This window comes from Vigna umbellata, chromosome 3 (assembly GCF_029865625.1).
Source record: "Vigna umbellata cultivar VRB3 chromosome 3, Vumbellata_1.0, whole genome shotgun sequence".
In the NCBI taxonomy this organism is placed as follows: Eukaryota; Viridiplantae; Streptophyta; class Magnoliopsida; order Fabales; family Fabaceae; genus Vigna; species Vigna umbellata.
Window position 1 is genome coordinate 8,203,321 of NC_142167.1, and position 27,931 is coordinate 8,231,251.

The 27,931-nt window shown below is 31.0% G+C and overlaps 1 protein-coding gene, 1 long non-coding RNA gene and 1 pseudogene across 2 annotated transcripts; 1 reads left to right on the top strand and 2 right to left on the bottom strand.

The window, feature by feature from the left end:
- Positions 1-1,360: 1,360 nt before the first annotated feature.
- LOC148201550 (uncharacterized) lies at positions 1,361-2,575 on the bottom strand (annotated as a pseudogene).
- A 1,597-nt stretch (positions 2,576-4,172) lies between these two features.
- Positions 4,173-10,272, top strand: LOC124829909 (uncharacterized). Its single transcript, XR_015784591.1, has 2 exons — positions 4,173-6,736; positions 7,812-10,272. It is a non-coding gene; the product is annotated as an uncharacterized LOC124829909 (long non-coding RNA).
- A 2,406-nt stretch (positions 10,273-12,678) lies between these two features.
- On the bottom strand, positions 12,679-14,511 carry LOC124829908 (uncharacterized). The gene has a single exon (XM_047303499.2). The coding sequence runs from the start codon at positions 14,260-14,262 to the stop codon at positions 12,841-12,843; it is 1,422 nt and encodes a 473-aa protein (XP_047159455.1). The 5' UTR covers positions 14,263-14,511; the 3' UTR covers positions 12,679-12,840.
- Positions 14,512-27,931: the final 13,420 nt, after the last annotated feature.

Sequence of the window (27,931 nt, forward strand, 5' to 3'; positions counted from 1 at the left end):
AATTGAAGTATTTATGTTTCTCAATCATGGAAAAACTGTCTTTCATGCTACACTATTAAAAACCCAAAAACAAAAAGAATAAAACTAATTAACCAATGTTTTATTTTATCATAGGAGCAAAATTTAACCATGTAATTCCTCAAATAATTTGAAACTTGGTGCTTTTACCAAAAAATAATAATAAAACATCATAAAATCCCCATTGTAGATAACAACCATGCAGTTCTTTTATGAGAGTTTGCATATGAAAAAGAAATTCAATAGGAAAAACTTATGTACATAAAAGTAAGGTAATAGATAATTTTTTTCTGGAATTTCTTGTTGATTCATATTTGAAAATGTTGATTAAGTTGACAAATAACTAAATATGATAAAACATCCACTTTTTATGACATTTTGCTATAAGAGTAAGAAATTTAATTACAAAAACTTATATAGTTTATATAGTCGAAAGTTAGTGGACTCTTTTGAGGAGATTGTGAATTTTGTTCCCTTATAATAAGATGTTTTTTTTTCTTATTTAGTGGAAACTTTCAATTTATATTTGGATTCTTAAAAATTTATATAAATAAAATAATTTCTTGTGTTATTTATTTGAAAAGTGTTATATAATTAGCAAATAAATTAGAAATATTTTAAAAGTAAAAGTTAGTTTTATCTTTCTTCACAAGTTTTAAAACGAATTTAACTTCTGTGTGTTTGAATTGTGTTAGATTGAAAAAAAATTCAACCTTTTAAAATATAGGTAAAACTTAATCCAACCCAATTACTTAGGTTAAGCGAGTTTAAACTGGGTTGAAAGTTTGTTAATCTATAACCAACTAATAATAACTCTTTAATTATTATTTTTACTATTTTTCTTAAGTTATTTATTACTTTTAGAGATATAGATCGATAATTTGATATTTTAAAAATTATAATATTATTAAATAATGTTTCAATTATGTATTTGTTTAATTTATTTATTTGTTCAATTATATAGATTGATATCTTAATTTTTAACAAAAAATATTTAGAGTAATATTTGGTAAAATAACTCTTTAAACACTTAATTCACTTAACTCTTACCTCTGAATATATTCTCTCCTTTGATGGAGTGATATCTCTTTTCAACACACAAGTGAGATTATGAGAGTGAAATTAAATGTTTAGGAATTTATTTAGTAGTTCAAAAGTTGAAATGGTTATACCATATGTTACCTCAAAATCCTAGTATGGCAATTTAATGGACATTTTATAATAAAAAAATCTTATTTTTTATTTATTGTATTAAAATTGGTAGCTCCAAATTATGCGTATAAAAAAAGACTATAGTACTCTAGTTGCTGGCTCCTCCAACGTGGAAATATTGGATAAAAAATGCATCCCTTCCTTTTCCTGCAATTCTTGAGAGAGTTGGAAAATATTATCCTACCAACTATATGTAGCTGGTTTTTGCTTTTCAGGATGCTACATGAATAAATCAAGCATCAACCATTCACGTTTATGAGGAATACAATACCATTCCCTTGCATTTCTCTCATAGCTAGCTAATCAAACTATAAACTGTAGAATAAGATCAGGATCGCTTCCAATTCTCCATCAAGGAACATATTCTTCGGTTCCAGGCCTCGTTCAATTATATTATCTCCACGTCATTACCTTACCTTGATTTCGCCGAAAACAAAATCATTACTAACAACATTAGTCATTGCTTATTCACCCAGAAACACACACTTTCAGACAATGTTATGCGGTCGAGTGAAAATTATCCACACTGGATCACAAGGGAAACCGGTAGACCCACTGTCATATATTATCTATTTTCTTTTTTTAAACAGATTTTCATTATTCAACCTTTTTTTTTTCTAGGTTTGAAAATCTATGACGGATTCTGAACAACAATGGCATAAGACTCTTCCCTAAGAAACCTCAATTGCTTCGCGATGAACGCTTCAATGGCGCGTTGGAACTCCTCATTGCTCAGCTTATCCTGCGGGTACAAATTTTCCTGTGGGTTTTCGAGCTGCTTCTCGGTCTCCGACCGACGTAGATTTCGCCTGCGAGGCGTTTTTAGGTTGTCTCCTTTCCAGTTCTCTGACTTGCTCCGGCGGTATTTCGCGGCGGGTTCTACACTGGGCCGACCCTGCACCGTCTCGGCTATGACCTGCTTGTCATGGAACTCGGGCTCGGGCAGCACGCGCGGCGGCGGCGCGTGGAGTACAGTGACGGGGGTGCGGGGGAGTTGAGGAAATCGTGGTAGAGAGCGTCGGCCGCGGAGCGGGGGCCGGATAGGCAACGGGACTGAGCGAGGAGGGCGGCGATGATGGCGTTGGAGAGGGCTGGCGGCGAAGGAGAGGAAGCGGGTGAGGAATTGCGCAGAGGGCGAAGGCGAGGGGTAGGCGCGTGAGGAGCCAGAAGAGGAGGCAGAGTTCGAGAATGCGAAGGGTTTTGGAAACGGCGGCGAAGAGGTTTTGTGTTTGAATGGCGTTGGCCTTCTTTGGTTTGAAGAGAAACTGGTGCATTGATGGAGACAGAAGGAAGCACTAACCGAGTGTTGTGTGTGAGATTGATGATTAGTCTGATATCGTGAGCAAAAGTTGCGTCATCTCGAAGTTTGGGTCGACGTGTTTCTCACAAAACTTGATCACGCAACCAGAAGTGTTTCTCATATTTTTCTATCAAAATATGAAAAAAAAAATTGACCACACCAAAATTCAATGAAAAACAAACTCTACCTATCAAAACCAAAAGTACCAATTAATCAGACAAAACAAGACACTATTCACTGGTTTAGTGCCGCTCAGTGTCCTAAGCGCTCAATGAGTATTGATCAACAAATAACTAGAAAGAAAGATTGATTGACACATGCGAGAAAACTTATATGTGTGTTTTAAACTAAGAATTAACCGAAAGGAGTAGAAATTTATTTGTTTTAAAAGAAAAACTAGTCAATAAAGAATTCAGAATTTACTATTGTGATTTCCTAGTCAAGAATAAAAATTTTTAGAAAAAAAAAATAGAACTCAAGAAAAGAATTAGAGAAATGATGAATGTTTCAGAAGAATGGTAAATATTTTAAATAATAAGATATGTTTATAAAATTCTATTTATATTATTGAATTATTTTATTATTAAAATACTCTGCTCATTATTTTTAAATATTTATCAACTCCTATATTTTCAAATTCTTACAGTTCTAAAGTAAAATATAAATAATTTTTAATAAAAAATTTAATCCAAATTTAAAAATACTCGGTATTCCATGTCTTCTTTTCATACCACTACGAGAGCTAGATATGTTATATTTTAAAATATTAAAATATATTAAATATCAGATTAAATTATACTAATTAATATATATTAAATAATAATAATAATGATAAAAAATAATAAAGTGATAACCATAACAATAATATAATAATAATTATTATTACTACTATTATCGTTATTTTTATTAATTTATTAAAAATATATGATAATACTAATAATAATTTAATATATTTTATTATTTAAAAATTTTAACATATAATTTATTAAAACAGCTAAAACACATTCAAAATAATAATAATAATAATAATAATAAGTCATGTAACAATAATTGGTTATATCAAAATAACATGGTAAAAGTTTATATATGTTTACCGGATTAACACGTTTTTATAAAAGATAATAATAGATTGATAACATTTTTTAACAATATTTTAACATTATTTTGTCACTATATTATTGGTCTAAAATTACTTCATAATCAATAATAATAATCATAAACATTAACATGAACAAATCATAGAATGACACGTGTTAAAATATTGTCAAAAAAATATTGTCAAAATATCATTATCCTTTTATAAATTTTGATTTTTAAGATAAAATTTAATAAATATTTAACTTAATATAATATTTTAAAATTACAATAATAAAAATAAATAATAATAATAATAATTATTATTATTATTATTGTTATTATTATTAATATTATCATGATTTTTATTTTTAGCATCACTATTATTATTTTATTAGTATTAAAATTTATTATGTAATTTGCTCTAAAAACTTTTAAAAATGTAATTTATTTTTATTATGTAATTTAGTAAATTTCAAAAATCACAAAACGACAAATTCTGTTTCTGGTCATTTGGTATATGAAAAACAACTTTTCAGAACAAATTTTCGCTTAGGTTTTTGTTTTGAAGAAAAACAACTTTTCTAACACATTTTCGTGTAGGTAGTATTCTTCCTCCCCATTATAAATATCCTTCTCGACTTTTCTTCTCCTCCACCGTTCCGAGTCTCCTTTTCTTGTTATTTCCCTCCCATGGCTACACAGCTACTCAAATCTCTTTATTCTATTCGACGAACACTTTCTTCTAAAGCTTCCATAGTTGGGCTGGTAGCAACAGGACTGATAGCAACCGGCGCTTCCATTTATACGGTGAAACCAGGGTATAGTGCAGTAGTATTCAATCGAATAACTACATCAACCTTTTGTGTAGAGAAAGGAACTCATTTCCTCCTTCCTTGGGTACACATGCCTTACCTCATTGACGTAAACCAGAGTGCTCATTCACTCCATTTAGGTTTTTACACCAAAGACAAGAAAAAAGTAGAAATTAAACTCCACGCGCTCGCTCGACCAGATGTGGAAAAACTGGCCACTTTGCATTCCCAGACAGGATCTGACTTTTGCAATAAGTTATTGTCCTGTATAGGTGGGGGCTTGCCTGACTTGGCCGGAAGTTTTACCCTAGCTGAGATTGTAGATGATGATAAATATTTCTTAGATACAATCGCGGCCCATTTGAGCGGAAAGGCAAAAAAGCTCGGTATCCTTCTTGAGATAATTTCTTTTGAATTCTTATATCCGCAGAAAGAAGGAGTTTTCTACCACTCCTCTAAATGAATAGAATACTGTGGAGAAGGAGTTTGGTTTTTTTTTTGTTGTTGTCTAACCTCTTTAGCCTCTTTAGCTTGTGTTCTCTTTGTGGTGAATAATATGTTTTCGTTACATCAATGAATAGTTAGAAGAAGGAGTTTTTGTTTTTTTTTTTGTTTTCGTCTAACCTAGCTTGTGTTCTCGATGAATAATATGTTTTTGTTATATCCATTGAACTCCTATTCTCAACCTATTTACTTTGGGGTAATCAGAAAGGAACATCCTAATCAACTTCATTACACACCATTAATAATATAAAATATAGACAAAAATTAATGAATGGCAATTTTGGCATTGAGTAATTTCGGAGAAGTTCAGTACTGAAATGGATGAAGTTGTTAAATACAAAACAAAGCATTTTCATCTAAGCCTTACCCTAGTTCGCTGGGCTGTATTATTATTTATGAATCAGACTTTGATTTTAATTATATGTGCAGGGAGATGTTGAAACATTAAAGAAGTGTTGCAGTCCTCTTATGAAGTAGAATGAAAACTTTCATGGATGAGTTGTCGTAAACATTTATAATGCCGTTTACTTTACAAAGTTTGTCTTTCCTTACCCCTTAAGAAATCTCGTTGAAATTTGATCCCATCTCACAATTCAATTCCATGTTAGGGTGTTATGGAAGGCGTAAAAATTTATCTGTACATCATATACGATTGTGGTTATGGCTTTTGGTGTCCTCATGAGTAGTAAATTTTTAGTGTTGCCTTATTTCATATAAGTATGATAGGACAAGTTTCTCTATAAGCACTTCTATTGATAGAAATCAGAAGAAATAAAGAAGTGTAATCCATACTAACAATGATTGTCCCAGCTTCATGATACTAAATAATGATTGTTTTTTCTTTGCCGCATGTAATTCCTACTAGCTTTGTATTTCAGTATTGAAACCAGTTGCAGCCAATGGGTCTCTTCCATCTCAGTAGATCTATTATCTCCAAAATTCATTCTTTTCCAAGGCTCTAATCTCTTCCATTGTTGTCTCTTCCCATTTAGGAATCTCGAAGTCCTCTGAAATTTTGCAGTGTAAAGGTTAGAGTTTAGAGGTAAAAGCAAGATACCTTGTTTTCAGATGAATATAAGACAGATTTTGGCATGGGATGGAGACTGCATGTCTGAATTTCCTTTCTAAGAGTTTCCTAAATTGGGTGGAGATTACTGAACCCTTGAAGTAATCATTGGTTCCTTGTACTTTGATTTTTGGCTTTCTTGAAAAATTGAGTGTGTCCTTAGCATTCTATTTGTCACTAAAACTTGTCTTTGTGTTTTTAGCCTGTCAGGTAACTCTTCTCTGTGCAGTTACTTGTGGCTTAAGATAACGACCAATACAATTTCTAGCCTTGCAGTTATACAATCTGCTTTTGTAGGTTGATGTTCTCTCTTTTGAAGATGTGCGGAAGGATATTGCCAACTATCATGTCTGCATAGTAAAAGCACGGGACTAGATTCTGATATAATTTCTCCTATGGATATGTTTGTGATAATTGAATGTACTGTTTGTGGAAAACTAATTTTTAATGATAATGTAGATATTTATTTTGAGCTTTGGGAACATTGGAATGGATTTAGCAAAGCGTTTACACCATTTGGTGTACAAGTTATGGCTACAAAGCGTAGCTGGACTTATGCACAGCCATTTGTTGTGGACCATAACTTGTAATAAGCCTCATTTTTTCATCTATTTCATAACATTGTTCTTTTTGTTGAAGATGATGAACGTGATCTTGTTGATGTGAAGGGTAGTCATGAAGATATATATGACTTTGCTAAGAAGGATGACACTGTTGTTTGCTGCCTACGATTAAACAATGAAACGGGTGCCTTTTGCAATCCTTCATTTATTTTGTTAAACAGAAAAGCGTTTTGTTTGTATATTTCTAAGTTGATTATTAACATGAATCTGTTTGTGCTTAATAGCCTCAGTGACATCTAGTTCTTCCTTTTTTTTTCTAAAAGGTTCTGTGAACTACGCATAGTATTAACGAACTTTTTTTCATTAAATTTGTTGACTTGGATATGATGTTTTTAAGGCTGGTATTATAAACAATAAGTTCATATCTTGTATGAAAAAGGTGTGTTTACCATCTCAGATGAACTTACTTCCCTGATTCACTTATTTTTCTTTTTATTGAAGTTAGCCTCATAATGTATGCACAAGATCTTGGGAGATGTGTATATGTCAAAATACTTTTGGTATATATATTATCTTTGATACCTCAGTATGAAATATTTTCAAATTGAAACTATTGAATAACTTATGAATTTCAATAGAGTTATCTAGGAATCTGGTTGATCCGTTGATTTATTCGGTAGATAAATAAGAGGGAAAAATATACTGAGTTATTTCTCAGTTGGAAGAGGTGACACATAGAAGGAGATACTTTCCTTATGATCAGAATTCTGTAATAATTATTTGTTCCTTCTTTTGAGTTAATCCCCATTCTGTAATAATAGGACTTACACAAATGACAAATGGGTAATAACCTTTTTAAATAGAATAAGATTTTGGAAGCAATTTCTTTTATTATATTGATTGTTGATGATTGATGAGAACTATATCTCCCATGAAAATGGAACTCATCAAAGGAGATGCTTTCGTCAAAGCCATTGAGGTTGAAATTAGAAAGCCTGGGTCGGGAAGAGGATTATTAGTCTTGTCTAAGTGTTTAATATTCTGTACAATTTTAGATTCAGTTATTTTATAGTTATTAGGTCGTTATGTTTGTAACTGTTTTTTATTTTAGTCTTTATGAAGTCATCACAAATTTATTAGTTCTCCTGCCAACACCAAATTATTTGTAGATAAACAAGCAAATGCAACATTAGTGAATTTTCTAGTTAGTTGTAGTTTTTTGATGATTTTTCTTGTTATTAAGCAATTGTATATTTCAGGGTGCGCTTCTGATAAATATTGCTAGAAGTGGTCTTGTGGACTATGAAGCTGTGATGAACAACCTTGAATCAGGTCACTTAGGAGGGTTAGGCACCGATGTTGCTTGGACTGAGCCGTTTAACCTGATCACTAGATATTTAAATTTAAGAATGTTATCATGACTCCTCATGTTGCAGGCATCACAGAACATTCTCAGATCCATGGCTAAGGTGTCAAATCTGATACTTTTCTTGTTTCTGGTTCTATTGCAGGCTGTTGCTGAATACATTCTTCAGCTTTATACCAAGCTTCCTTCGACAGAGATAGAGTTAGGTAAGGAAAAATATTTTTAATGATATTTTGTTGTTGGAATTAGTTTGGATATTTAACTGGAAGGATAGTTATTTATTTGGATGCATTTATGAAAATTGAACTTTTATAGTACTTTGGCTTAGGTTTTGGGTGCATGTTGAATTTCAGTTATCCTTGAGTTGGGTTGTAAAATTTGAGTAGATAGATTGAATTGCAAGAGTTTGAAATTGTGATATGTGCTGTGTAAGACCCGAGAAAAATGTAGACTTTTTATGTTTTATTAGAATCTGCATGAGTTCACAAAGTGTGATGTAGTTCAGTTGGTGTGCAAGCAAAACATAAAGTTTTATGTCATTTATTTATTTTGTTGAAATAAGTGCAACACATGTTATTATATGGTTGTCAAATTTGTAATGTCCTATATTTTCAATGTGATGGGTTGGCTTGTTGGTAGAGATGTATCTATAGGATTGAATGGATGTGAGCTCAAATCCTAATGAAACTAATGTTTGATTTTATTTATATTTTTGCTTAAGGGCAAAAATATATTTTAAAAGTTGCACTATCTAAGCCGCTACTCTTAAGTTATTAAGTTATAATATATTGGTGGTAGTTGTTAATTTAATTTTGAACACCTTGAATTATTCTTCTTTTGAATTCATAAATGTTGGTTCTCTTTCTTATCTATACATGAAATTCTTTTATTGCATTGAAGAGTGAATTAAAGAAATTGGAAACGTGAGATTGGAAGAATGGATTAGAGATTAAGTTCCCTTTAATTATATTTAGAAATAATTAGGGTTACTTATATTATTGAAAAGTTAAGGTTTTCATTTAATTATAATTAGAAACCAGATTAGGAAATTATTAAAGTGAGGATTTTATTTATAATAAGCTTAACCTAGTTAAAATTCTAAATCAGATTTATTTTAGGTATTAGTTGATTTCTATAATTGGGTTCAGATAACCCTAATTGTAAACTTTGCTCCCAACATTTATGAATTCCATGTATAGACAAGAAAGAGAACCAACATTATCCTTTCAATCCTATGCACACATCTCTACCAACAAGTCAACCCATATCATATGAAAATATAGGACATCACAAATTTGACAACCATACAATAACATGTGTTGCACTTATTTCAACAAAATAAATAAATGACATAAAACTTTATGTTCTACTTGCACACCAACTGAGGTACATCACACCTTGTGAACTTATGCAAATTCTAATAAAACATACTAATGTTTACATTTGTGAACTCAGATTCTAATAAAACATACTAATGTTTACATTTGTGAACTCAGATTCTAATAAAACATACTAATGTTTACATTTTTCTCAGGTCTTGCATGCAGAACATGAATTTAAGAAATAGTGTTTGAATTGGTATTGAGTTAAATGAATCCGATAATGGATCTTGAAATGAGTTTGGGGACCACACCCAACAGCTACTTGTTAGAATATTAGTTTTGTTAGATTTTCTGAGTTATTGACAAGAATTTTAATCAACAATTATCATGTAAGAACACTTTTCTTTTTTAATAATCATTTCTAAAAGGAAAACCAACCATTAGGTTAAACCTTTGGATTTAATGTTATGTTTAGTGAGAATCACTTTAGGGAAAAAGAAGGGAAGTAATGTCTTCAAATATGGGTTAAGATAACAATATGCCTGGTTGGATGTGTGGGGTTGGTGAGATTTACAATTTTCTTAACCTTTCTTGTTGCTTTCTCTGTTCAATGACTTCTTGTTTTGAATGTGGTTGTTTGGGATAGAGAGGTACTGTAAAAAAAATGGTGGAAGTGGGGAAGAAAATGGTGTTGAAGTGGTGTAAGGAGGATGAAGTGGAGGGAAAAAGATGAATGACACATTTATCCTTTTACTTTGCTTCTGGAGGTGCAGGAAATAATACCCGGGAATCCAAAGTAGTGATTTTACATTAAGCTATAAACACTTTTTGAATCAAGTGAGAAGAAGTGTGTGGAAGTTTTACTTTTTCTCTAGATGTTAATTTATTTTTTAGTCTCATGTTTCTTCCTGTGTTTCACTTTTATATGTACTAATGTATTAATTATAGTACATGCCGATCAAATATCACAAGGCCAAACGATTGTGTTCGAGTAAACACTTAATTGATAGGATCCCTCAAAGATTAGGATTATACCACTAACTCATGGATTATCACACTAATCAAGATTAGAGTGTCATTGAGCCGGAATTAGGCTTTCAAAAGGTAAAAGTCCACCAAGGAAACCATAAATATAATGTATGCAGGTGAAACATTTAATAGTTTTGAACCCTATGCATTTATTATACTCAACTAAATCGAACGCTTATTTAACCATCGAAATGTTTAATCTTATTAGGTATAATATGTTTTTTATTCATAAATATAATGCGATTTTAGTTTTTGTTTCTCTTTTTAAAACTTTGATTAATTTTCATCTATCTTTTAAAAAGTTTCAATACAGTATCTCACGACTAAGCCATTTTAGTTTGTCTTTTTTTTTAAATTTTGATTAATTTTCATCTATCTTCTCTTAAAAAGTTTCAATATAGTCTTCCACGACTAACAATGTTAGTCTTTTTTTCTTATATAGCCAACGTGTATCATATTCAAGACGATTTCTAATTTAGACGACGAGACAATCATCTTTGATCTACGTGTTCATCTCTTACGACATCGTGATTCTCTTGGAGTATACTGACTTCAGTGGCAACTTCAACACCATCGTTTTTCATGTGTCTCCAAAAGTTTCCTACCTTCAACAATAAATTCACTTACAATTGCGACGACCACACTTATAACTACCTTTCGTCGACAACGGATTCACTACTCCTATTGATCCATATAACACAAATTCAATTCAAGCAAACGTGATTTAGGCAAATGAAATTGAAAATAGAAATGAAATTTAAATTAAAAGAAATTCGTGTTGTTGTGAATTATTTTCACACTGAATTGAAATTTAGGTATTGAGTTTATGTTGTGGGATCTTGATGATGGCGAATTTGTTGTGACTGTGATTTATGTTGGTTGGGGAAGGTTGTACGTGGTTTGATTTGTGCTTGCTGCAGGTCCAAGTTGAAGGAGCATATGCAGTGCTATGTTGAGCACCCTGAAGAGATAAGCAAGTTTCCTAAGGTGAAGACTTAGGTTTATGAAGTTAAAGGCTTCATGATGAAGAACATTGAAAAGGAACAGAGAAGTTTTCCAACTTGGAATGAAGAAGAATAGGAATTTCAGTTTTGGCCTTAAAGATTTAATGTTTTTTTTTAATTTTAATTATAATCATAAAAGAAAACTAGAATTGGCCTTACACGAGATATACAATTAGTCACGTCACACAAAAAAACTAATATCATTAGTCATGGAAAACTAAATTTTGAAACTTTTTAAAAATAGTGGATGAAAATGAATCAAAGGTTTGAATAATGACGAAAACCAACGTCACATGATACTTTAAGATAAAAACATATTTAACTCATTTTATTATTCTTGCTTCTCTTTACCACTCCTTCCTCTTCCTCTTCCATTCTTCCCTCCACTTCCAGTCATCCTGATTTTAATAAACTCATAAATTCACATAGAAAATACACTTTAGATGATGAAATTCCAAAAAAATTCTTTATCTATAAAATCAATATGTAATCAATATGTAATATTGTTGTGACCTAAAGGATTCATAAGAACTAATATTTTCATGGTAGGTTGCTCAAGTGGAGCCTTAATGTTATATATTCGTGGATAAATATCTTATTACAAACATGAATCATATGATGCAAAAAGCATGACAAAATTTTATAAAAATAATAAACCTAATTTTGTTTTTTGTGTACGGTTAATTGTTTGTTTACTATATGATCTACATGAACAATGGTACAAATTTTGAGGTGTGGATGTGAAGTTGGTGTTTTGGTGATAGATGATTGAGTATATTTAGTTATGTAAAGATCCTCACCTGTGAATGATTAGTATTTTTTGAAAAAAATATTTTATACAAAGGAGGACTTTATATATATATGTATATATTAAATTGCTTGATGTTGCTATGATTAATATTTTCTATAGATTAATTAGGTCATTACATATATTTATTTGATAAATTTGTAGTTAGTAATACAATATGATATTTATATGCGTACAAATACCATAACTTTTTTTCTTGTTTCAATAAAATGTTAAGAAATTATAAATTTATAATCTTACATTTTTCATTTGGTTACTAAAATATGTTTTACACGTATCATAATCAAAATAAGGTTCTTCACAATATATTAAAAATTGCAAAAATTCAGCATAATGGAAAAAACTAATGAAAATAAATTATGAAAATAGATAAAATTGACATTAAATAAGGATTGTTCTCATTTTTTAATTTTTATTAATGTCTTTCCTGAATTAATAAATGTTTAAACTAATTTACTGAACAATATTAATAGATTGATTTTTATATATCTATTTATTATAATGAAAATAACACACGCTTATTAAAAGAGTACAGTTATTTTAAAAAATATATATTTACGATCATTTATGCATGTGCAAAAATCTTAAAGAACAAAGTAATCAACAAAATATACTAATTAAATTACAACAGCTTTTTAGATAAGTTTATTTATTATTTGCTTAGCAATATCACAGGTCTGACTTTGAATAACCTGATTATTTTTAAACTAAAATAAAACACATCTAAACTTACTTAGTGTAATACATTATTAACTAGGCTTACTTGCAAGGCTTCAGAGGAGAACCGCAGAGACAATCGTTTCCGACAAAAGCACTTGCCGGAAACGTGTTTTTGGGAATCTGACCGCAGAGATGGTTGTAACTCACGTTCAACTTCTGAAGCCCAACGACGCTGTTCGGAATCTTACCAAACACGGCGTTATGCGACAAATCCAGATACCTAAACCTTTCCCCAAACCTCAATTTCCCCAAATCAAACCTCAAGTTATTCCTCGCAGCCCAAAACCCGACCAAATACTGTGTGCTGTTCACCAAACTAATCGCGTTTCCTGATATCTCGTTTCCCGAGAGATCTATAAAATCGTAGAAGAAGGTCTCCGAAGGCCTGAAATCCTCGATTCTCATCTTGATTCCGCAGTTCGCGAGTTTCAGGGAGAATATTATCGGGGAAGAAAGTACCCACTTCGGAATCTTCCCCAGGTGAAAACTGTTGTTCGACAAGTCCAACGATTCGATCCCCTTCACGTTCATCTCTGGAAACGGGTCCACGAGTAAATTGTTCGAGAGGTCAAGGTTGAAGATCTTGGTCAAATTTGCAAAGCTCGCCGGCACGGTTCCCGAGAACCTGTTCCACGACAAGTCCAGCGTGTCCAGCGCCTTGAATTTTCCGAGAAAATCGGGGATTTTCCCGGAAAGCGAGTTGTGCCCTAGCTCTAAGTAAGTCAGATTGGGCGCCAGAGTTGCAATCGAGGCAGGAATGTTCCCGGAAAATTTGTTCCGAGAGAGTATGAGACTCCGAAGATTCGCGGGAAAAGCAGGTATGGTTCCTTCGAACTGGTTCCCTTCGAGGGAGATGTAATTTAGGTTAACGAGTTTGTTGATGGCTTTGGGGAGTGTTCCAGAGAGCGAGTTGTTGTCGAGTTTGAGCTGTGTTAGCTGAGTCAACTCGGTGATCGAACTCGGTAGGGTTCCGGTAAAGCGGTTCCCCACTAAACTCAGCGCGTATAGTTTGGTGAGTTTGCCAATGTTCTCGGGTATCCGACCCGAAAGTTTGTTGTTTTCTAAATAAACGAATTCGATGTTGGGAAGTTGGAAGAGGAAAGTGGGGAAAGGACCCGTAATGTTTTTGAGGTTGAAGAGGTAGAGTCCATCAAGAAGTCGGAGCTTTGAGAGGGTGGGTGAGATGGTGCCAGATAAGATGGCTTTGGGGTTTCCTTCGGGTTGACCCGTTAAATACAGTCTCTGTACCCGGGTGCTGTTGAAGTGACACTCTACTCCGTTCCAGGTGCAGCAGTCTGTACCGGGTATCCAGTTGTCGAGGAGGCCGGACGGGTCGGATCGGATGCCGGATTTGAAACCCAGCAGACCCGCTTCCTCGTCGGGGAGACACGTGGCAGCGGTGGCCTTGTGGGGTGTGAATGCGAAGAGGAAGATGAAGAGGGTGGTGGCTAAGAGATTCATTTTGGATTATGAGTGTTTCTGAGAGTGTTGTGTTGTCTTTAATGGAAGGGTTGTACCATGTTTCGGTAGACAAAACAGGTTCTAGATGATATGAATATGGTTTTTACGTGTGCAACTACAACACTAAACTTTATGATGGATTATGATATATAAGTAGTAAGTAAAACTAAACATTCATTTTCATTTTCAACGTTATCTAAATCTCTTCAAAATACCATTCTGTAAATAGTTCTAGTATAGATTTTGGTATAAAATTTACTTGTATTTTGAGAAAGGTTTTGACTGTGGAGACTAGTTTATAGCATTTGTTTTCTTTGTGGGTGGGTGATAATTATGTGGAAGCAGCCACCATGTTTGACTCACCGCTTTGAGCAAGTGCAACGCACGAAAGTATATGTAGATATCTAAAAAATAATAAAATAATGATAAAAGATATATATTTACATTTGTTTTATACGTATTATAAGAAAAGAAAAATGATAAAATGATGATAAAAGAATACATTTTTGTATTTAAAATAAATAAAAGATAAAAAATAATAATATCAAGTTAATGTAAAAAATTTGTATGTTAGATGTATCATTTCTTATTTATAAATATCATGTTTGTGTATCATAACAAAGACTTGTAATAGAATCCAAAATTTATCAGTTCCACTTTGGGTTTGTCTAGATAATATTTCTAGAGTAAGTTATTGTATTCGAGGTTTGTGTATTTTAGAATTGAAAATTTTATCATAATTTTGCTTTCATAAGATATAAAGAGAATGAATTTAAATTATTATTAATATGGACTTTTTGAAGGATATGAGATTATTGGGTACGTATGTGTTGGAAAGCTTAATTTTTTTTATATATTAATTACAGATGAAAAAGTTTTGGAGAAGAAAACATATAAGTTTATTATTTTAAAATTTTGAATAGAATTTGATATTAATATTTTAATGAGTTAGATTTATATTTTAATAGTGTTGGATTTATCAAGTAAAAATGAAAATTTTTACTTGATTTGTTTATTTATTTTTGAGTCACTTTTATTGAATCACTCAGGTAAATTTATGCAATTTACATTTCTTATTGTTACAAATCTATGTAATATATTTGTAAAAGTAATATTAATTTTGGATAAATATTTTTAGCCAAACTTCAGTTCTCTCATAAGATTATTAAAGGCCGAAAGCCCGTTAATAGGTGAATCAGAAAAAGTGATTTTAGATTGAGCTAAAAACACTTTTTGAACATGAGAAGAAGTGGATGGAGGTTGGATCTTATTGTATTTTTCACTCACATGTTTCTTAGTGTGTTTCACTTTTCCTTTACTTCCTTGATTATTATCCATACTAATATATTAATTATTATTATTACTATTCATATGTTTGGTAAATAATTAATATTAATGCTCATGTATATCAAGTCTTATTGTTATTTATATATATTAAGTAAAATTAACAGAATAATACCAATTTAACTTGGTATTTACTTGAATTTCACTATTTTTTTAAAAAAAATTCTCGAACTAAAATTTTGATTATACTATAAATTTCACTCTATTATTAGTTAAATCATTTTCTATCCTGTGTCTTTCAGATCCTTTTCTCTCTATTAATGGTAGAGCTAACAAGCAGTGATCAAGTTTGTTGTATAGACATAAAGGGTATTGGAAGCTTGAGTGTAGAACTTGTGTAAGAAACTTTAATGTGACTACTTTCTTATCAATTTAATCAACAAAACTTTATCATAAAATTCTAATAATTGAGTAGTAGGTTATTTATCCTTAAATGCATATATATATATTTGAAATAAAACGTCATTAAGCTTGTAATATATATTTGTTAAAGTGTTAATACATGGTCATCACATTTATAAAACAATAATGTATAGGTTAACTAGTGCAAAATAAATTAATGCATAAAATTTCATTAATGCACAGATAAAACATTTTTCTTATCCCATCAAAGTCACAAATTCTTTGTTTTACCTCATTAAAGACATCATCAAAAAAACTAGTAAGTGAAATTCTAAGACTCCAAAAATCTTTTATACCTAACAACTTGTTACTTTTACCTCTCTCATCTTTTTTCTCTCTTTTATTTATCTTAAAGTTATATTTAACTCAAGTTAACTCAACAACTCAAATACCAATCCTATTTATTTTATACCTCACCTTCATGAAACACGCGTATACAACATTAAACATACCTTTACATGATTTATGTAACATCACAATCAATAGAATTAACATTATTACATGATCAATCACATATTTAATAAAACTAAAACAATCAAATATAATGCATACATGAAACTATTATACTTATCCAATTATAACTATAATAGTAAGATATACAAGAAAAGGAAAATCCAACAATCTCTTTTGCACTTAAGAACAAAGTAAAGTAAGAAGTTTGTGTATATATATATATATATATATATATATATATATATATATATATATATATATATATATATATATATATATATATATATATATATATATATATATATATATATATATATATATGGGTTAAATATGTTTTTAGTCTCTCAACTATCAAGCGTTTTTATTTTTAGTTCCTCTCCTAAACTTTGGTACACTTTGATCCTTGTCCTTAAAGAAATTGTAATTTTTCGTCCTTCATGACTAACCGTGTTAATTTTTTCCTGACGTCGCTAATGGTGTGCCACATGGAAGGACAATTCAATTTTTTTATAACTCTAATTAAAATTAAAAGAAAAACCATTAAATTAAAAGGGTCAAAACTGGAATTCTTTTTTTCTTTGGGTTTTCTGGAAACTCTTTTCTTCCCCATCTCCAATGAGCCTAGTCAAAACTTGATAATACTTTTCTCCTCTCCTTCCCTCCCAGTTTCTTTGCAAGAATCCTCTTATCGTCATTATCTTCACCGTCTTCAAGATTTTTTCGTTTGATTGTTGTTTTCCTGTTAAACTCATGAGATCTCTAGGTGTTCACTGATGGTAGGGATGTTGTAGACATGGCAACAGTGACAAGAGAAAATCTTAACAGGCTTTTCATGTACATAGATATAAGTTTCCTTTGATCATTTCACACTCTCTTTTTGACACTTATAATACTCATGTAAGATGAGTGGTTTTAATCAGTATCTGGTGTTGGAGGGGCAGTTCCTTTCAATTTAGTAACATAAACTCCGAATGTCATTTGGTAAATTTAGTCCATAGATATAGTCGCAGTGTTGCTTCCCACGTCTTGCAAAAAAGTTTCCAGCCCTCTGTGGGTTGGTGCGGAAGATGAGTATGTGCTCATTTGTCTTTGTATATCCTCTACATATTCAATTGCTTGTTCAGAAGAGGTCTGTTTCTATATTATGTGTCTCAGAACAGTACATTTTCCATGGATCCCACCTAAATGCCTATTTAGCTTTGAATAGAGCAAAATCAGTATCTATAATGTGATTCAATTCTCTTCAGTATTATTGTACCAACGCATCATTTAATTCATTCATTCCACCATTAATTGCATTTTGTTTGAAACTATAAAATCATGAGAGAAAGGCTTGTCAGATCCACAAATTTTTTTGTAATTTTCAGAAATAAAAACTAATAGATAATAAAGAGTTTGTTAAAAAAGTGTGTTCAAAAGCAAGAAATTTCCACGAAATTTCAACCAAACTGCTCTTCTGATTCATAGCAGCTTCCTTGCAACAAGTTGTTTTTTTTATATTGTAATCATAAGAGGATTCTTGCAACCAATTCGAGAAAAGGAGAAACATTTTTTGCAACCAATTCCAGTATCCAATTCGAGAAAAGGCGAAACCTTTTCTGCAACCACTTCCAGTAACCAACATGAAGAAGAGAATGATGATAAGAGGATTCTTGTAGAAGCTGGGAAGGAGAGGGGAAAAGTATTACCAAGTGTTGACCATAGCTGATTGGAGATAGCTTATTGGAGATGGAGAAGAAAAGAGTACCCTTGAAGGAAGAAAAAAAGAATTCTAGTTTTGACCCTTTTAATTTAATGTTATTCCTTTTAATTTTAATTAGAGTCATAAAACAAAATTTGAATTGGCCTTCGACGTGGCATATCGTTAGCCATGTCAGGAAAAAATTAATACCGTTAATCATGGAGGACAAAAAATTGCAATTTCCTTAAGAACAAGGATCAAAGTGTACCAAAGTTTGGGAGAAGGACAAAAAATAAAAACGCATGATAATTGAGGGACTAAAAACATATTTAACCCTATACATACATACATATATATATACTATATATACATATATATATACACATATATATATACTACATACATATATATATATATATATATATATATATATATATATATATATATATATACATATATATATATACATACATATATACATACATATATACATACATATATATATACATACATATATACATACATATACATACATATATATATACATACATATATACATACATACATATATACATACATATATACATACATATATACATACATACATACATACATATATACATACATACATACATACATACATACATACATACATACATACATACATACATACATACATACATACATACATACATGCATACATACATATATACATACATGCATACATACATATATGCATACATATATACATACATACATACATATATAGATATATATATACATATATACATATACATATATATATACATATATATATATACATATATATATATATATATATATATACATATATACATATATATATACATATATACATATATATATACATATATACATATATATATACATAATATATATACATATATACATATATATATATATACATATATATATACATATATACATATATACATATACATATACATATATACATATACATATATACATATATACATATATACATATATACATATATACATATATACATATATACATACATATACATATATACATACATATACATATATACATACATATACATATATACATACATATACATATATACATACATATACATATATACATACATATACATATATACATACATATACATATATACATACATATATATATATATATATAATATATATATATATAAAGAAATCCTAATCTAATTCTTTGCTTAATCTCCACCACCTAAAAACTGATCTAAAGAAAGTTCCTCGTCTGTTCACATAAAAAATATGATCATTGCAAACTAGAGAACAAGCAATCACAAACTCAAAGAAAAAGATAAGCTAATGTTATCAAAGAATAAACATATAATCATTTACAAACATCAACTTATAATTTAATTATCAACAATTGACAATATTCATGCATATTTCACTATTTAACCGTAGATTGTCATCCAAATACATGTATTGATATCAAACTAGAGGGGCTATACCATGGAGGTGGAGCAACAACAACTCATTCCTCAACAATTACCACACTCAGAGGTTAATCCTTCAAGCATTAATAGCCAAAACAATTGACCATAAGACTAAGGATATCTTGCTACTCTCCACAACATAACTATCATTCTCTTCTTGAGACTGGAAGTTATTAAGAGCGTCAGAATAATCCTTAATTATTAGCATCCTATATCAATACATACACTTATACGCAACCATCTTAGGAATTTCTCCTTGAAACATCTTAAGAATTTCTCATTGAAATTCTTATAACATTTTATACATATCCTAAGCACACACAAGTCATTCCATACCCAATTTAAATCATAAGTCATACATAAAATATCGATTTTACCTTCACTACAATGCCAGTATAATAATGTAAACCTTCACACATAATATCTCAACAAACATCCTTTAAAGAGTGCACTAAGAACAGTTACATGGAACCTATATGCCAAAACAAAGAATTTAAAGACCTTAAAAGCAAGAAAATGTCAAAAAGGAAAGAACCAGTCAAAGCACATGGCGTTGAGCGGCACATCCCTACCATTGAGTGCCATTCTTCTCATAAATTTAACGCTTGAGCACCACCTGCGTGCAGCTAAGCGCCAAACCTACCGCCGATCATCATTACACAATTCAATCTAAATGGACTCTATACTTTCCTGAATGATCAAAGTAAGATCCTAAGCATGAAATTGATTTGAAAGAAGGTTTTCAACTAAAAAAGGGATACTAACTTGATCACTTGTTCAAGAATTTAGTTCATTAAATAAAATAACTACTCCAAATCACCACTAAACAAATTTCGTACATTTCAAAACATATTTTATGAACTAAGTGGCTAACATGTCTTAATTGACTCCAAATAAACACCAAAACCCAAGTTCCCTCCCAAAACACATTCCACTAGAATTTCACTTGTTAAAACCCCAATTTAGATAGAAAAACACTCCAAGACCTCCCTCTCTACTTCTCCAAAATTTACAACAACTTTTAACCCAATATGCACTTAAACATAATCATTCAAGTGATCAAAACACTTAGCATTCAGTCATTCAAAACCATATTTTTCTAATTTCAAATAACACGCATTCACATCCAATTAAAGCAATCATGCTATCCTATCATGAAATTCTTCAGCAGTTATATACAAACTATCTTCATAACTCAATCAATTATCTCAATTAACGCACACTAGTTCATATTTACAGTTCATATAAGTTTTATAAACAAACATATAACTTCCTTTACCTGTTGCAAACTCTAATCGCTCTACTAGACCAAAACTAGTCCTTCAACTCATAGAACTCTAATATATACCTTCATACATCGAAAACATGATTAGGGTATTAAAACCACTTATCAACAAGGGACATACTAGAAAACTGAAAAGGCACATGCAACATTAATGCTCACATGCATGAAGGAAGCGTACAACTCAAGAAAAGAGTAAAAACTATCTTACTCTTTTAAGAAAATCGATCGAACAGAGGTACTTTTTGATCTTCAAAAAAATAACTCAAGAGTTACAACTTGAAGAGAGAAGGAAGAGAATACTTTATGAATAAGTTCTAAAAAGATGACACGTGTTTTAAGTAACGAGACTTCTTAACAAAATTTCTATTTATACCTTTTGTTTTTAATATTAAAATAACATGATCTCATTATTTAAAATACTTTATCAACTCTTAAAAACTATTTTCTAGCTTCTTATATTATAAGGTTTGGACTTATAGTAAACTTAAGGCGTAATTGCATATTTTATTATTTAAATTTGTTTATACATTATTAATGACAAATCTTAATCAATAATTAAAGATAAAATTTAAAAATTTGTTATTCATTTCCTAAATTTTTAATTAGAACTGATATTTTTATATAAAAACATCTAAAAAAGACTATGAAAAATGAAAAATAACGAGGAAAATGTTAAAAATTTTATCATTTGTAATTAGGAATGAAACATTAGGTTCTGAATTGATTTCATTCAATATGTGGGTTTTGAAATCCATTTAAGTTAAATTTAATCAAACTTATTATTTCAAACATCCAAAATAGCCCGATAATTTTTCATAATTTACTATTAAAATTGATTTAAACAAATTTGATTACTAATGAATTAATTTGGCTCTACTAAATTTGGTCCATCTCAAATATTTTATTTTTTCTTAAAAGGATCGTATTTGCATTTTATTTAAACATATTAATGAACTATTACTATTATGTTTGTATGCCTTATAAAAGTAAAAAAAATGTAATATTCAAATTATATATATTATATAATATATATATATATATTAATTAGTTCTTAAAATATAAAATTATTTTATTATTGTTATATTTAAAATCTATTTTTCACCTTTATAAATTAAAAAAAAAACATGTAAATAGTTTTTTCTACTTAAACTTTGACTAACTAATTTACAAGGAAAAAAAATATGACATTATGTGTTTAAGAATAAAAATGTAAAATTAAAGTAAGATCTCGTGTAAATAATTTGTAATTTGTTAGATATCTAACCAAATTTTTAATGGTAAAAAGAATTTTTGTACCTAAACAACTTTTTAAATTGAAAATTTTAAGAGATAAGCATAGGTTTATCCTAAATTAAAAAAAAAAATCCTAGAAAAAGAAATATTACGTGGTCAAAATGGTTACGTACTTCCAATTCGCATTATTTATTTATGATACCTAAACCTTTATTAATGTACGTGTTATAAAAGAACTCAATTATTAGAATGTTTGAGATGTTATTGCTTTTGAGCCACACACGAGTTTATATTTGCACTTTGAATAACTAGAAAATAATAAATATTTTAAGCTAAATTTTATGTTTTGAGAAAACTAAAACAATATAGTAATGAATATTTTTTATTTAACTAAATTGGTTTTGATGGATTTATCTGTTTTTAATTGATAATTTTTAAGTTAATTTTATATTTTTTTAACCTCTTATTTGACTGAGTTTCTGATTTATAGGTCCTATTTTTTTCTATATTAACGAGATACAACATTGTCTACCACTAATAATAAATTTTATATAGGATAAAAAACATGATAAATTAATATGTAAAAATATAAAAAAAGTTTAGTAAAAATCGTTTAGTTATTCTTTAGTCTCTCTTTTCATTAAAAAATGTATAGTTGGTCCTTTTTTTTAGTGAATTTGAACTTATTTTTTTAAATTAATGCAATTTGGTTATAGTAGTTTGTAAAAAGTTAATGTAATTTGGTATTTTTGGTTAAATTTTTTGAAATCGATAAATGATTTTCTATCAATATTAACATTCATGTTATTTTCACGAACAAAACAAATTATTTTTATTAATAATTTTAATTTTTATGAAAAATCCTATCCATTTCAAAAAATTAATGAAAAAGACTAAATTGTATTAATTTTTCACAAATAAATATCAATTTATATCAATTTTTACAAATCAAAATCAAACTAAGAGTTACTGAGGATCATCTTACAATTTTTGAACAAAAACAAGAATTGAATGACTAATTAAACCTAAAAAAAAATATGTTCATAATAATTGACAAAATAAGTTATTCCTATAGTTTCCTTATTAAGTATTTGTTTTATTTACCTTAAAAATATTTATTATTTTACAAATATACTTACTCAAATTAATACGGACATTTCTTCCTGCACCCCTCTTTTTTCTTCTTATACACTCTATCTTTTAAAATCACACTTTTGTCCTTAGTGCATTAAAAACACTAATTTGATTCTTTCTCCCATCTTCTCCTTTCGCTGATCCTATATCCTTGCACCCATCTTCACCTTTCATATCCCAAGGAAACAAAAACACGCAAAACGTAGAAGAAAGAATGAGGAGTGTCCCCTGATTCTGTTCTGCGTGCAGAACAAAAAGATGGAGAATTTGTAGAAATTTATAAAATTCGTTTTAACCCAAACAGGAAATCAAAACTAATTGAATAAAAAAAGAAGGGAGGGTTTCGTGGGAGCTTTCAATGTTTTGAAAGATGAAGATGGTAATGTGGTTCTCTATGTGTGTTAAAATGGAGGGTGTGAAAAGAAGAAGAGGACGAAGGTTGTTGATGATGGTATAGGAGAAAGATAAGGGTAAATTTTAAAAGTTAGGGGTGCAAGAATAACAAATTGGGGTGCAGGAAGAAACAATCTTGTTGATACTATTTCTAAATTTTATGAAGTTTTTCACCAAATTAATTAGTTATTAAATTGTTCTCTTCCATTCAATTGATGTTAAAATTGTTTAAAAGTGTCATATATTAAAATCTAAATTTGTTACATTTGTCAAATTTTAAGACATTTTCTATTTTAGAGCATCTTTTATTTTAACATACGTGACACCTTGATAGTTGAATATAACCCAAATTCTGTTATGTAACAAACTCATATTTTAACACATTGATATTAATAACAATTTAATAAAAAAAATTTACATTGATATTGTTCCGTACAAAATATGGACCGAGCGGTTATTGAATAAGGCCGATCGGTCTATCCGCCATTGGTCAACCTGGTCAAATGGTTTGGGCCGTAATTGGGACTACAACGCTAATAAGCTACTTCAAATGGTAATTGGACCAACGCTTAAGTGGTTACTGGGCCAATAGTTTAGTGGATGATAAAATAATTAAAGATATCTGGTTAAAGATATTTGATAAACCAAATACAAAATATTTGGTTGAAGATATTGATAAAACCGTTTATGAGTAACTAACTGGATCTCTAAGTATAGTTGTTTTTATTTGATCTATGAAACACTTATAAATAAATTAACAGGGCCAAAAGCCAGGTACGTTCCACCTACGCATTATTCACTCTCCACTACTCTCAAATACTCAAACAATGATAATCATTTACTAAATATTCAACCAAGAGCCGAGGCTCTTCAACAAAACGCCTAACTTGAGCGTCAGAGTGTCAGAGTGCCTTTTGCAGGTACATCCCCCTCCTGGAGCACGAAGGCAACCGATCAGTCAAAGACCAATGTGACCGAACAGTCCAGACTAAAGAAAGGCGAGCGGCTCAGGCAATCCAAGCGTTCGAAGGCGAGGAAGACACGTCAGAACAGGTTAGTTTCTCGGTCCCGTAAAATCCTATTGAAACATTTTATCGCCCACCGTGGGGTCAGGGGCATCCCTTATAACCACAAGGAACTAGACAAGGATACAGTCTCACCATCAACGTCAACAACCTTCTACGACTTTACAGATAATTCTTTTGATATAGATTCATTTTATTATTTAATTTAAATATCTTAATTCAATATTATAATATTGTTCAAGATTTATTAATGCACTCACCACTTAGCCAAATTTGGCATCAAGTGTTCAACCATGCAACAGCTTGACCATTCGGCCTCATTAACTTTTAGTCATCCGGCTTCACAATGCAGGTGACAGGACCATGCAGACCAATCGTCTAAGAGGAGGGCAAAAACCGAGCGGTGATAAAAGTTCTAAACGAACTGTCACTCTCGTCAGCAAAACCCAGGGGCGTTATGTGAAAAACACTTGGTTCAAGTCGAGCGGTGATAAAAGTTCTAAACGAACTATCACTCTCGTCAGCAAAACCCATGGGCGTTATGTGAAAAACACCTGGTTCAAACTGAGCGGTGATAAAATTTCTAAATGAACTGTCACTCTCGTAAACAAAACCTAGGAGCGTTATGTGAAAAACACCTGGTCCAAACCGAGCGGTGATGAAAGTTCTAAACGAACTGTCAGTCGTAAACAAAACCTAGGGGCGTTATGTGAAAATCACCTGGTCCAAACCGAGTAGTGATAAAAGTTCTAAACGAACTGTCACTCTCATAAACATAACCCAGGGACGTTATGTGAAAAACACCTGGTCCAAACTGAGCTGTGGGAAACGTTCTAAATGAACGCTCACTCTCGTCCAAGCCAAACGGTAAAGCCCGTTCCCTAGGAAGAACTCCTAGGTCAAAGTCAAAACAAAGAGGTAAAGCCCTCTTGCTAGGAAGTTCTCCAAGAACTCCTAGCGCAAAGTCGAACGGTAAAGCACGTTCTCTAGGAAGAACTCCTACGTCAAAGCTGAACGGTCATTCACACCACAATCACTCAAAAACCCTAGATGGTAGGAGCGAGTGAGACGATCATTATTGATCATTTGCAACCGAACGGTCTTAATTACATGGTATAAGCATCTACTTTCTTTTGCTTCTAATTCAATTATTTTTCCTCCTTGGTACAAGTAAAGAGCAAATACAGCCTCCTAGGAAGCCGAACGGTAAAGCTCGTTCTCTAGGAAGAACTCATACGTCAAAGCCGAACGGTCATTCATACCACAATCACTCAGCAACCCTGGATGGTAGGAGTGAGTGGGACAATCATTATGGACCATTCGCAACCGAACGGTCTTGATTACATGGTATAACCATCTACTTTCTTTTGCTTCTAATTCAATTATTTTTCCTCCTTGGTACAGGTAAACAACAAATACAACCTCCCTCAAACTCATAAGTCCTATAGTTAATCAAGGCTAAAGCCGACCAATTACACTCGGACTTGGGGGCATGATGTACCTTATGAAATATGGACCGAGCGATTATTGAATAAGGTCGATTGGTCTATCCGCCATTGGTCAGCCTGGTCAAATGGTTTGGGCTGTAATTGGGCCTACAACGCTAATAAGCTACTTGAAATGGTAATTGGGTCAGCGCTTAAGTGGTTACTGGGCCAATAGTCCAGTGGATGATAAAATAATTAAAGATATCTGGTTAAAGATATTTGATAAACCAAATAGAAAATATTTGGTTGAAGATATTGATAAAGCCGTTTATGGGTAACTAACCGGATCTCCAGGTAAGGTTGTTTTTATTTGATCTATGAAACACTTATAAATACATTGACAGGGCTAAAAGCCAGCTACGTTGCACGTACGCATTATTCACTCTCCACTACTCTTAAATACTTAAACAATGATAATCATTCACTAAATATTCAACCAAGAGCTGAGGCTCTTCAACAACACGCCTAACTTTTCTTAAGATTTTGGCGCCAAATAGGTGTATGCATTAACTCCCAAAATTCGTATTTCATAATCGGATATGAAAATCTAATGAATAAAAGATCGGATATCAAAATTCAATTACCTTTATTGGATAATAATCGAATTTTGAGATCCGATTTTTTACCTCTCGCATTTCCATATTCAAAGCATAATTTTTTTCTCTTTCACATTTCCTTATCCGACAGAGGATACATGTTTTCTTAAGGTTTGTTTATTTTTAATGTTTAGATGTATTATATTATTTTAAAATCTAAAAGTTTATTAAATTATTTTAAAATGTTTAATTATATTATTTACAAATGTTTAATTAGATAATTTTAAAATGTTTAATTATGTCAGACCTAGGAAAAACCCCACCCAACCCCACCTGTCTAATCTCATTAAAAACGCACCCAAAACCCCTCTGAGCGGACGCCAGGTGTCAACCAGCGAAGTTTCGAAAATCAGATAGTGGAAGGCAGGTGTCAGCAGGAGAGCGGACGTCCGTTTGGATGGGGGAAAACAAAAGTGATTTTCTGAAAACTCGTACCCACTCTCTTCTGCATGCACCTTCTCCTTTCCAAACTCTGACTTTCCATTTCTCCTTCTTCTCTCTAGAAAACCCTCCCTTCTCTCTACGTTAACTCACATTTTCTCTGCTCCGATCAACGTTCAGGCACCATGGAAGCATTCCTGGTGTCCCAAGCTTCATCTTGAACCGAACAAGTTTCAAGTTTGAGCTGGTAAGTTTTCTCCCTTAGTCGTTCGTTCTTTTGTTTCATGCAAAACCAAGTTCTGGTTGCATGCAGGGGTGTAGTCTAAGTTATTTGGATGTTGTTGGTTTAGTTGGAAGAGCAAAGTGATCGTTGAGGGTAGAAAGTTGTAGTCGGGCAAACCAAGAACCTACATTTAGGACTTTCAATCACGTATCCAGGTAAGGGGAGCTTATTAATTTAATTTATTGACTATATGATGCATGAATGTTCGCTGTTTTGATTTTTATGATAAATGAAGGTGATATGTTATGATGCATGAAACGTATGAGATTTCTGTGATTTGGTGATATAAGATATGATTAATTGAATATGGTATGAATATAAATGTGTGAGACTATATGTTAAGAACTAAAACATAATAATATTGATTCTGATAAGAAATTTCCCTTACGAGTGTATACGTACGTTACTGAACAGTCCTCGACCGTTCGGTTTCCTAGTAAAATTGAATTGGTAGTGGATTCTTTCATTTGGGAAGGA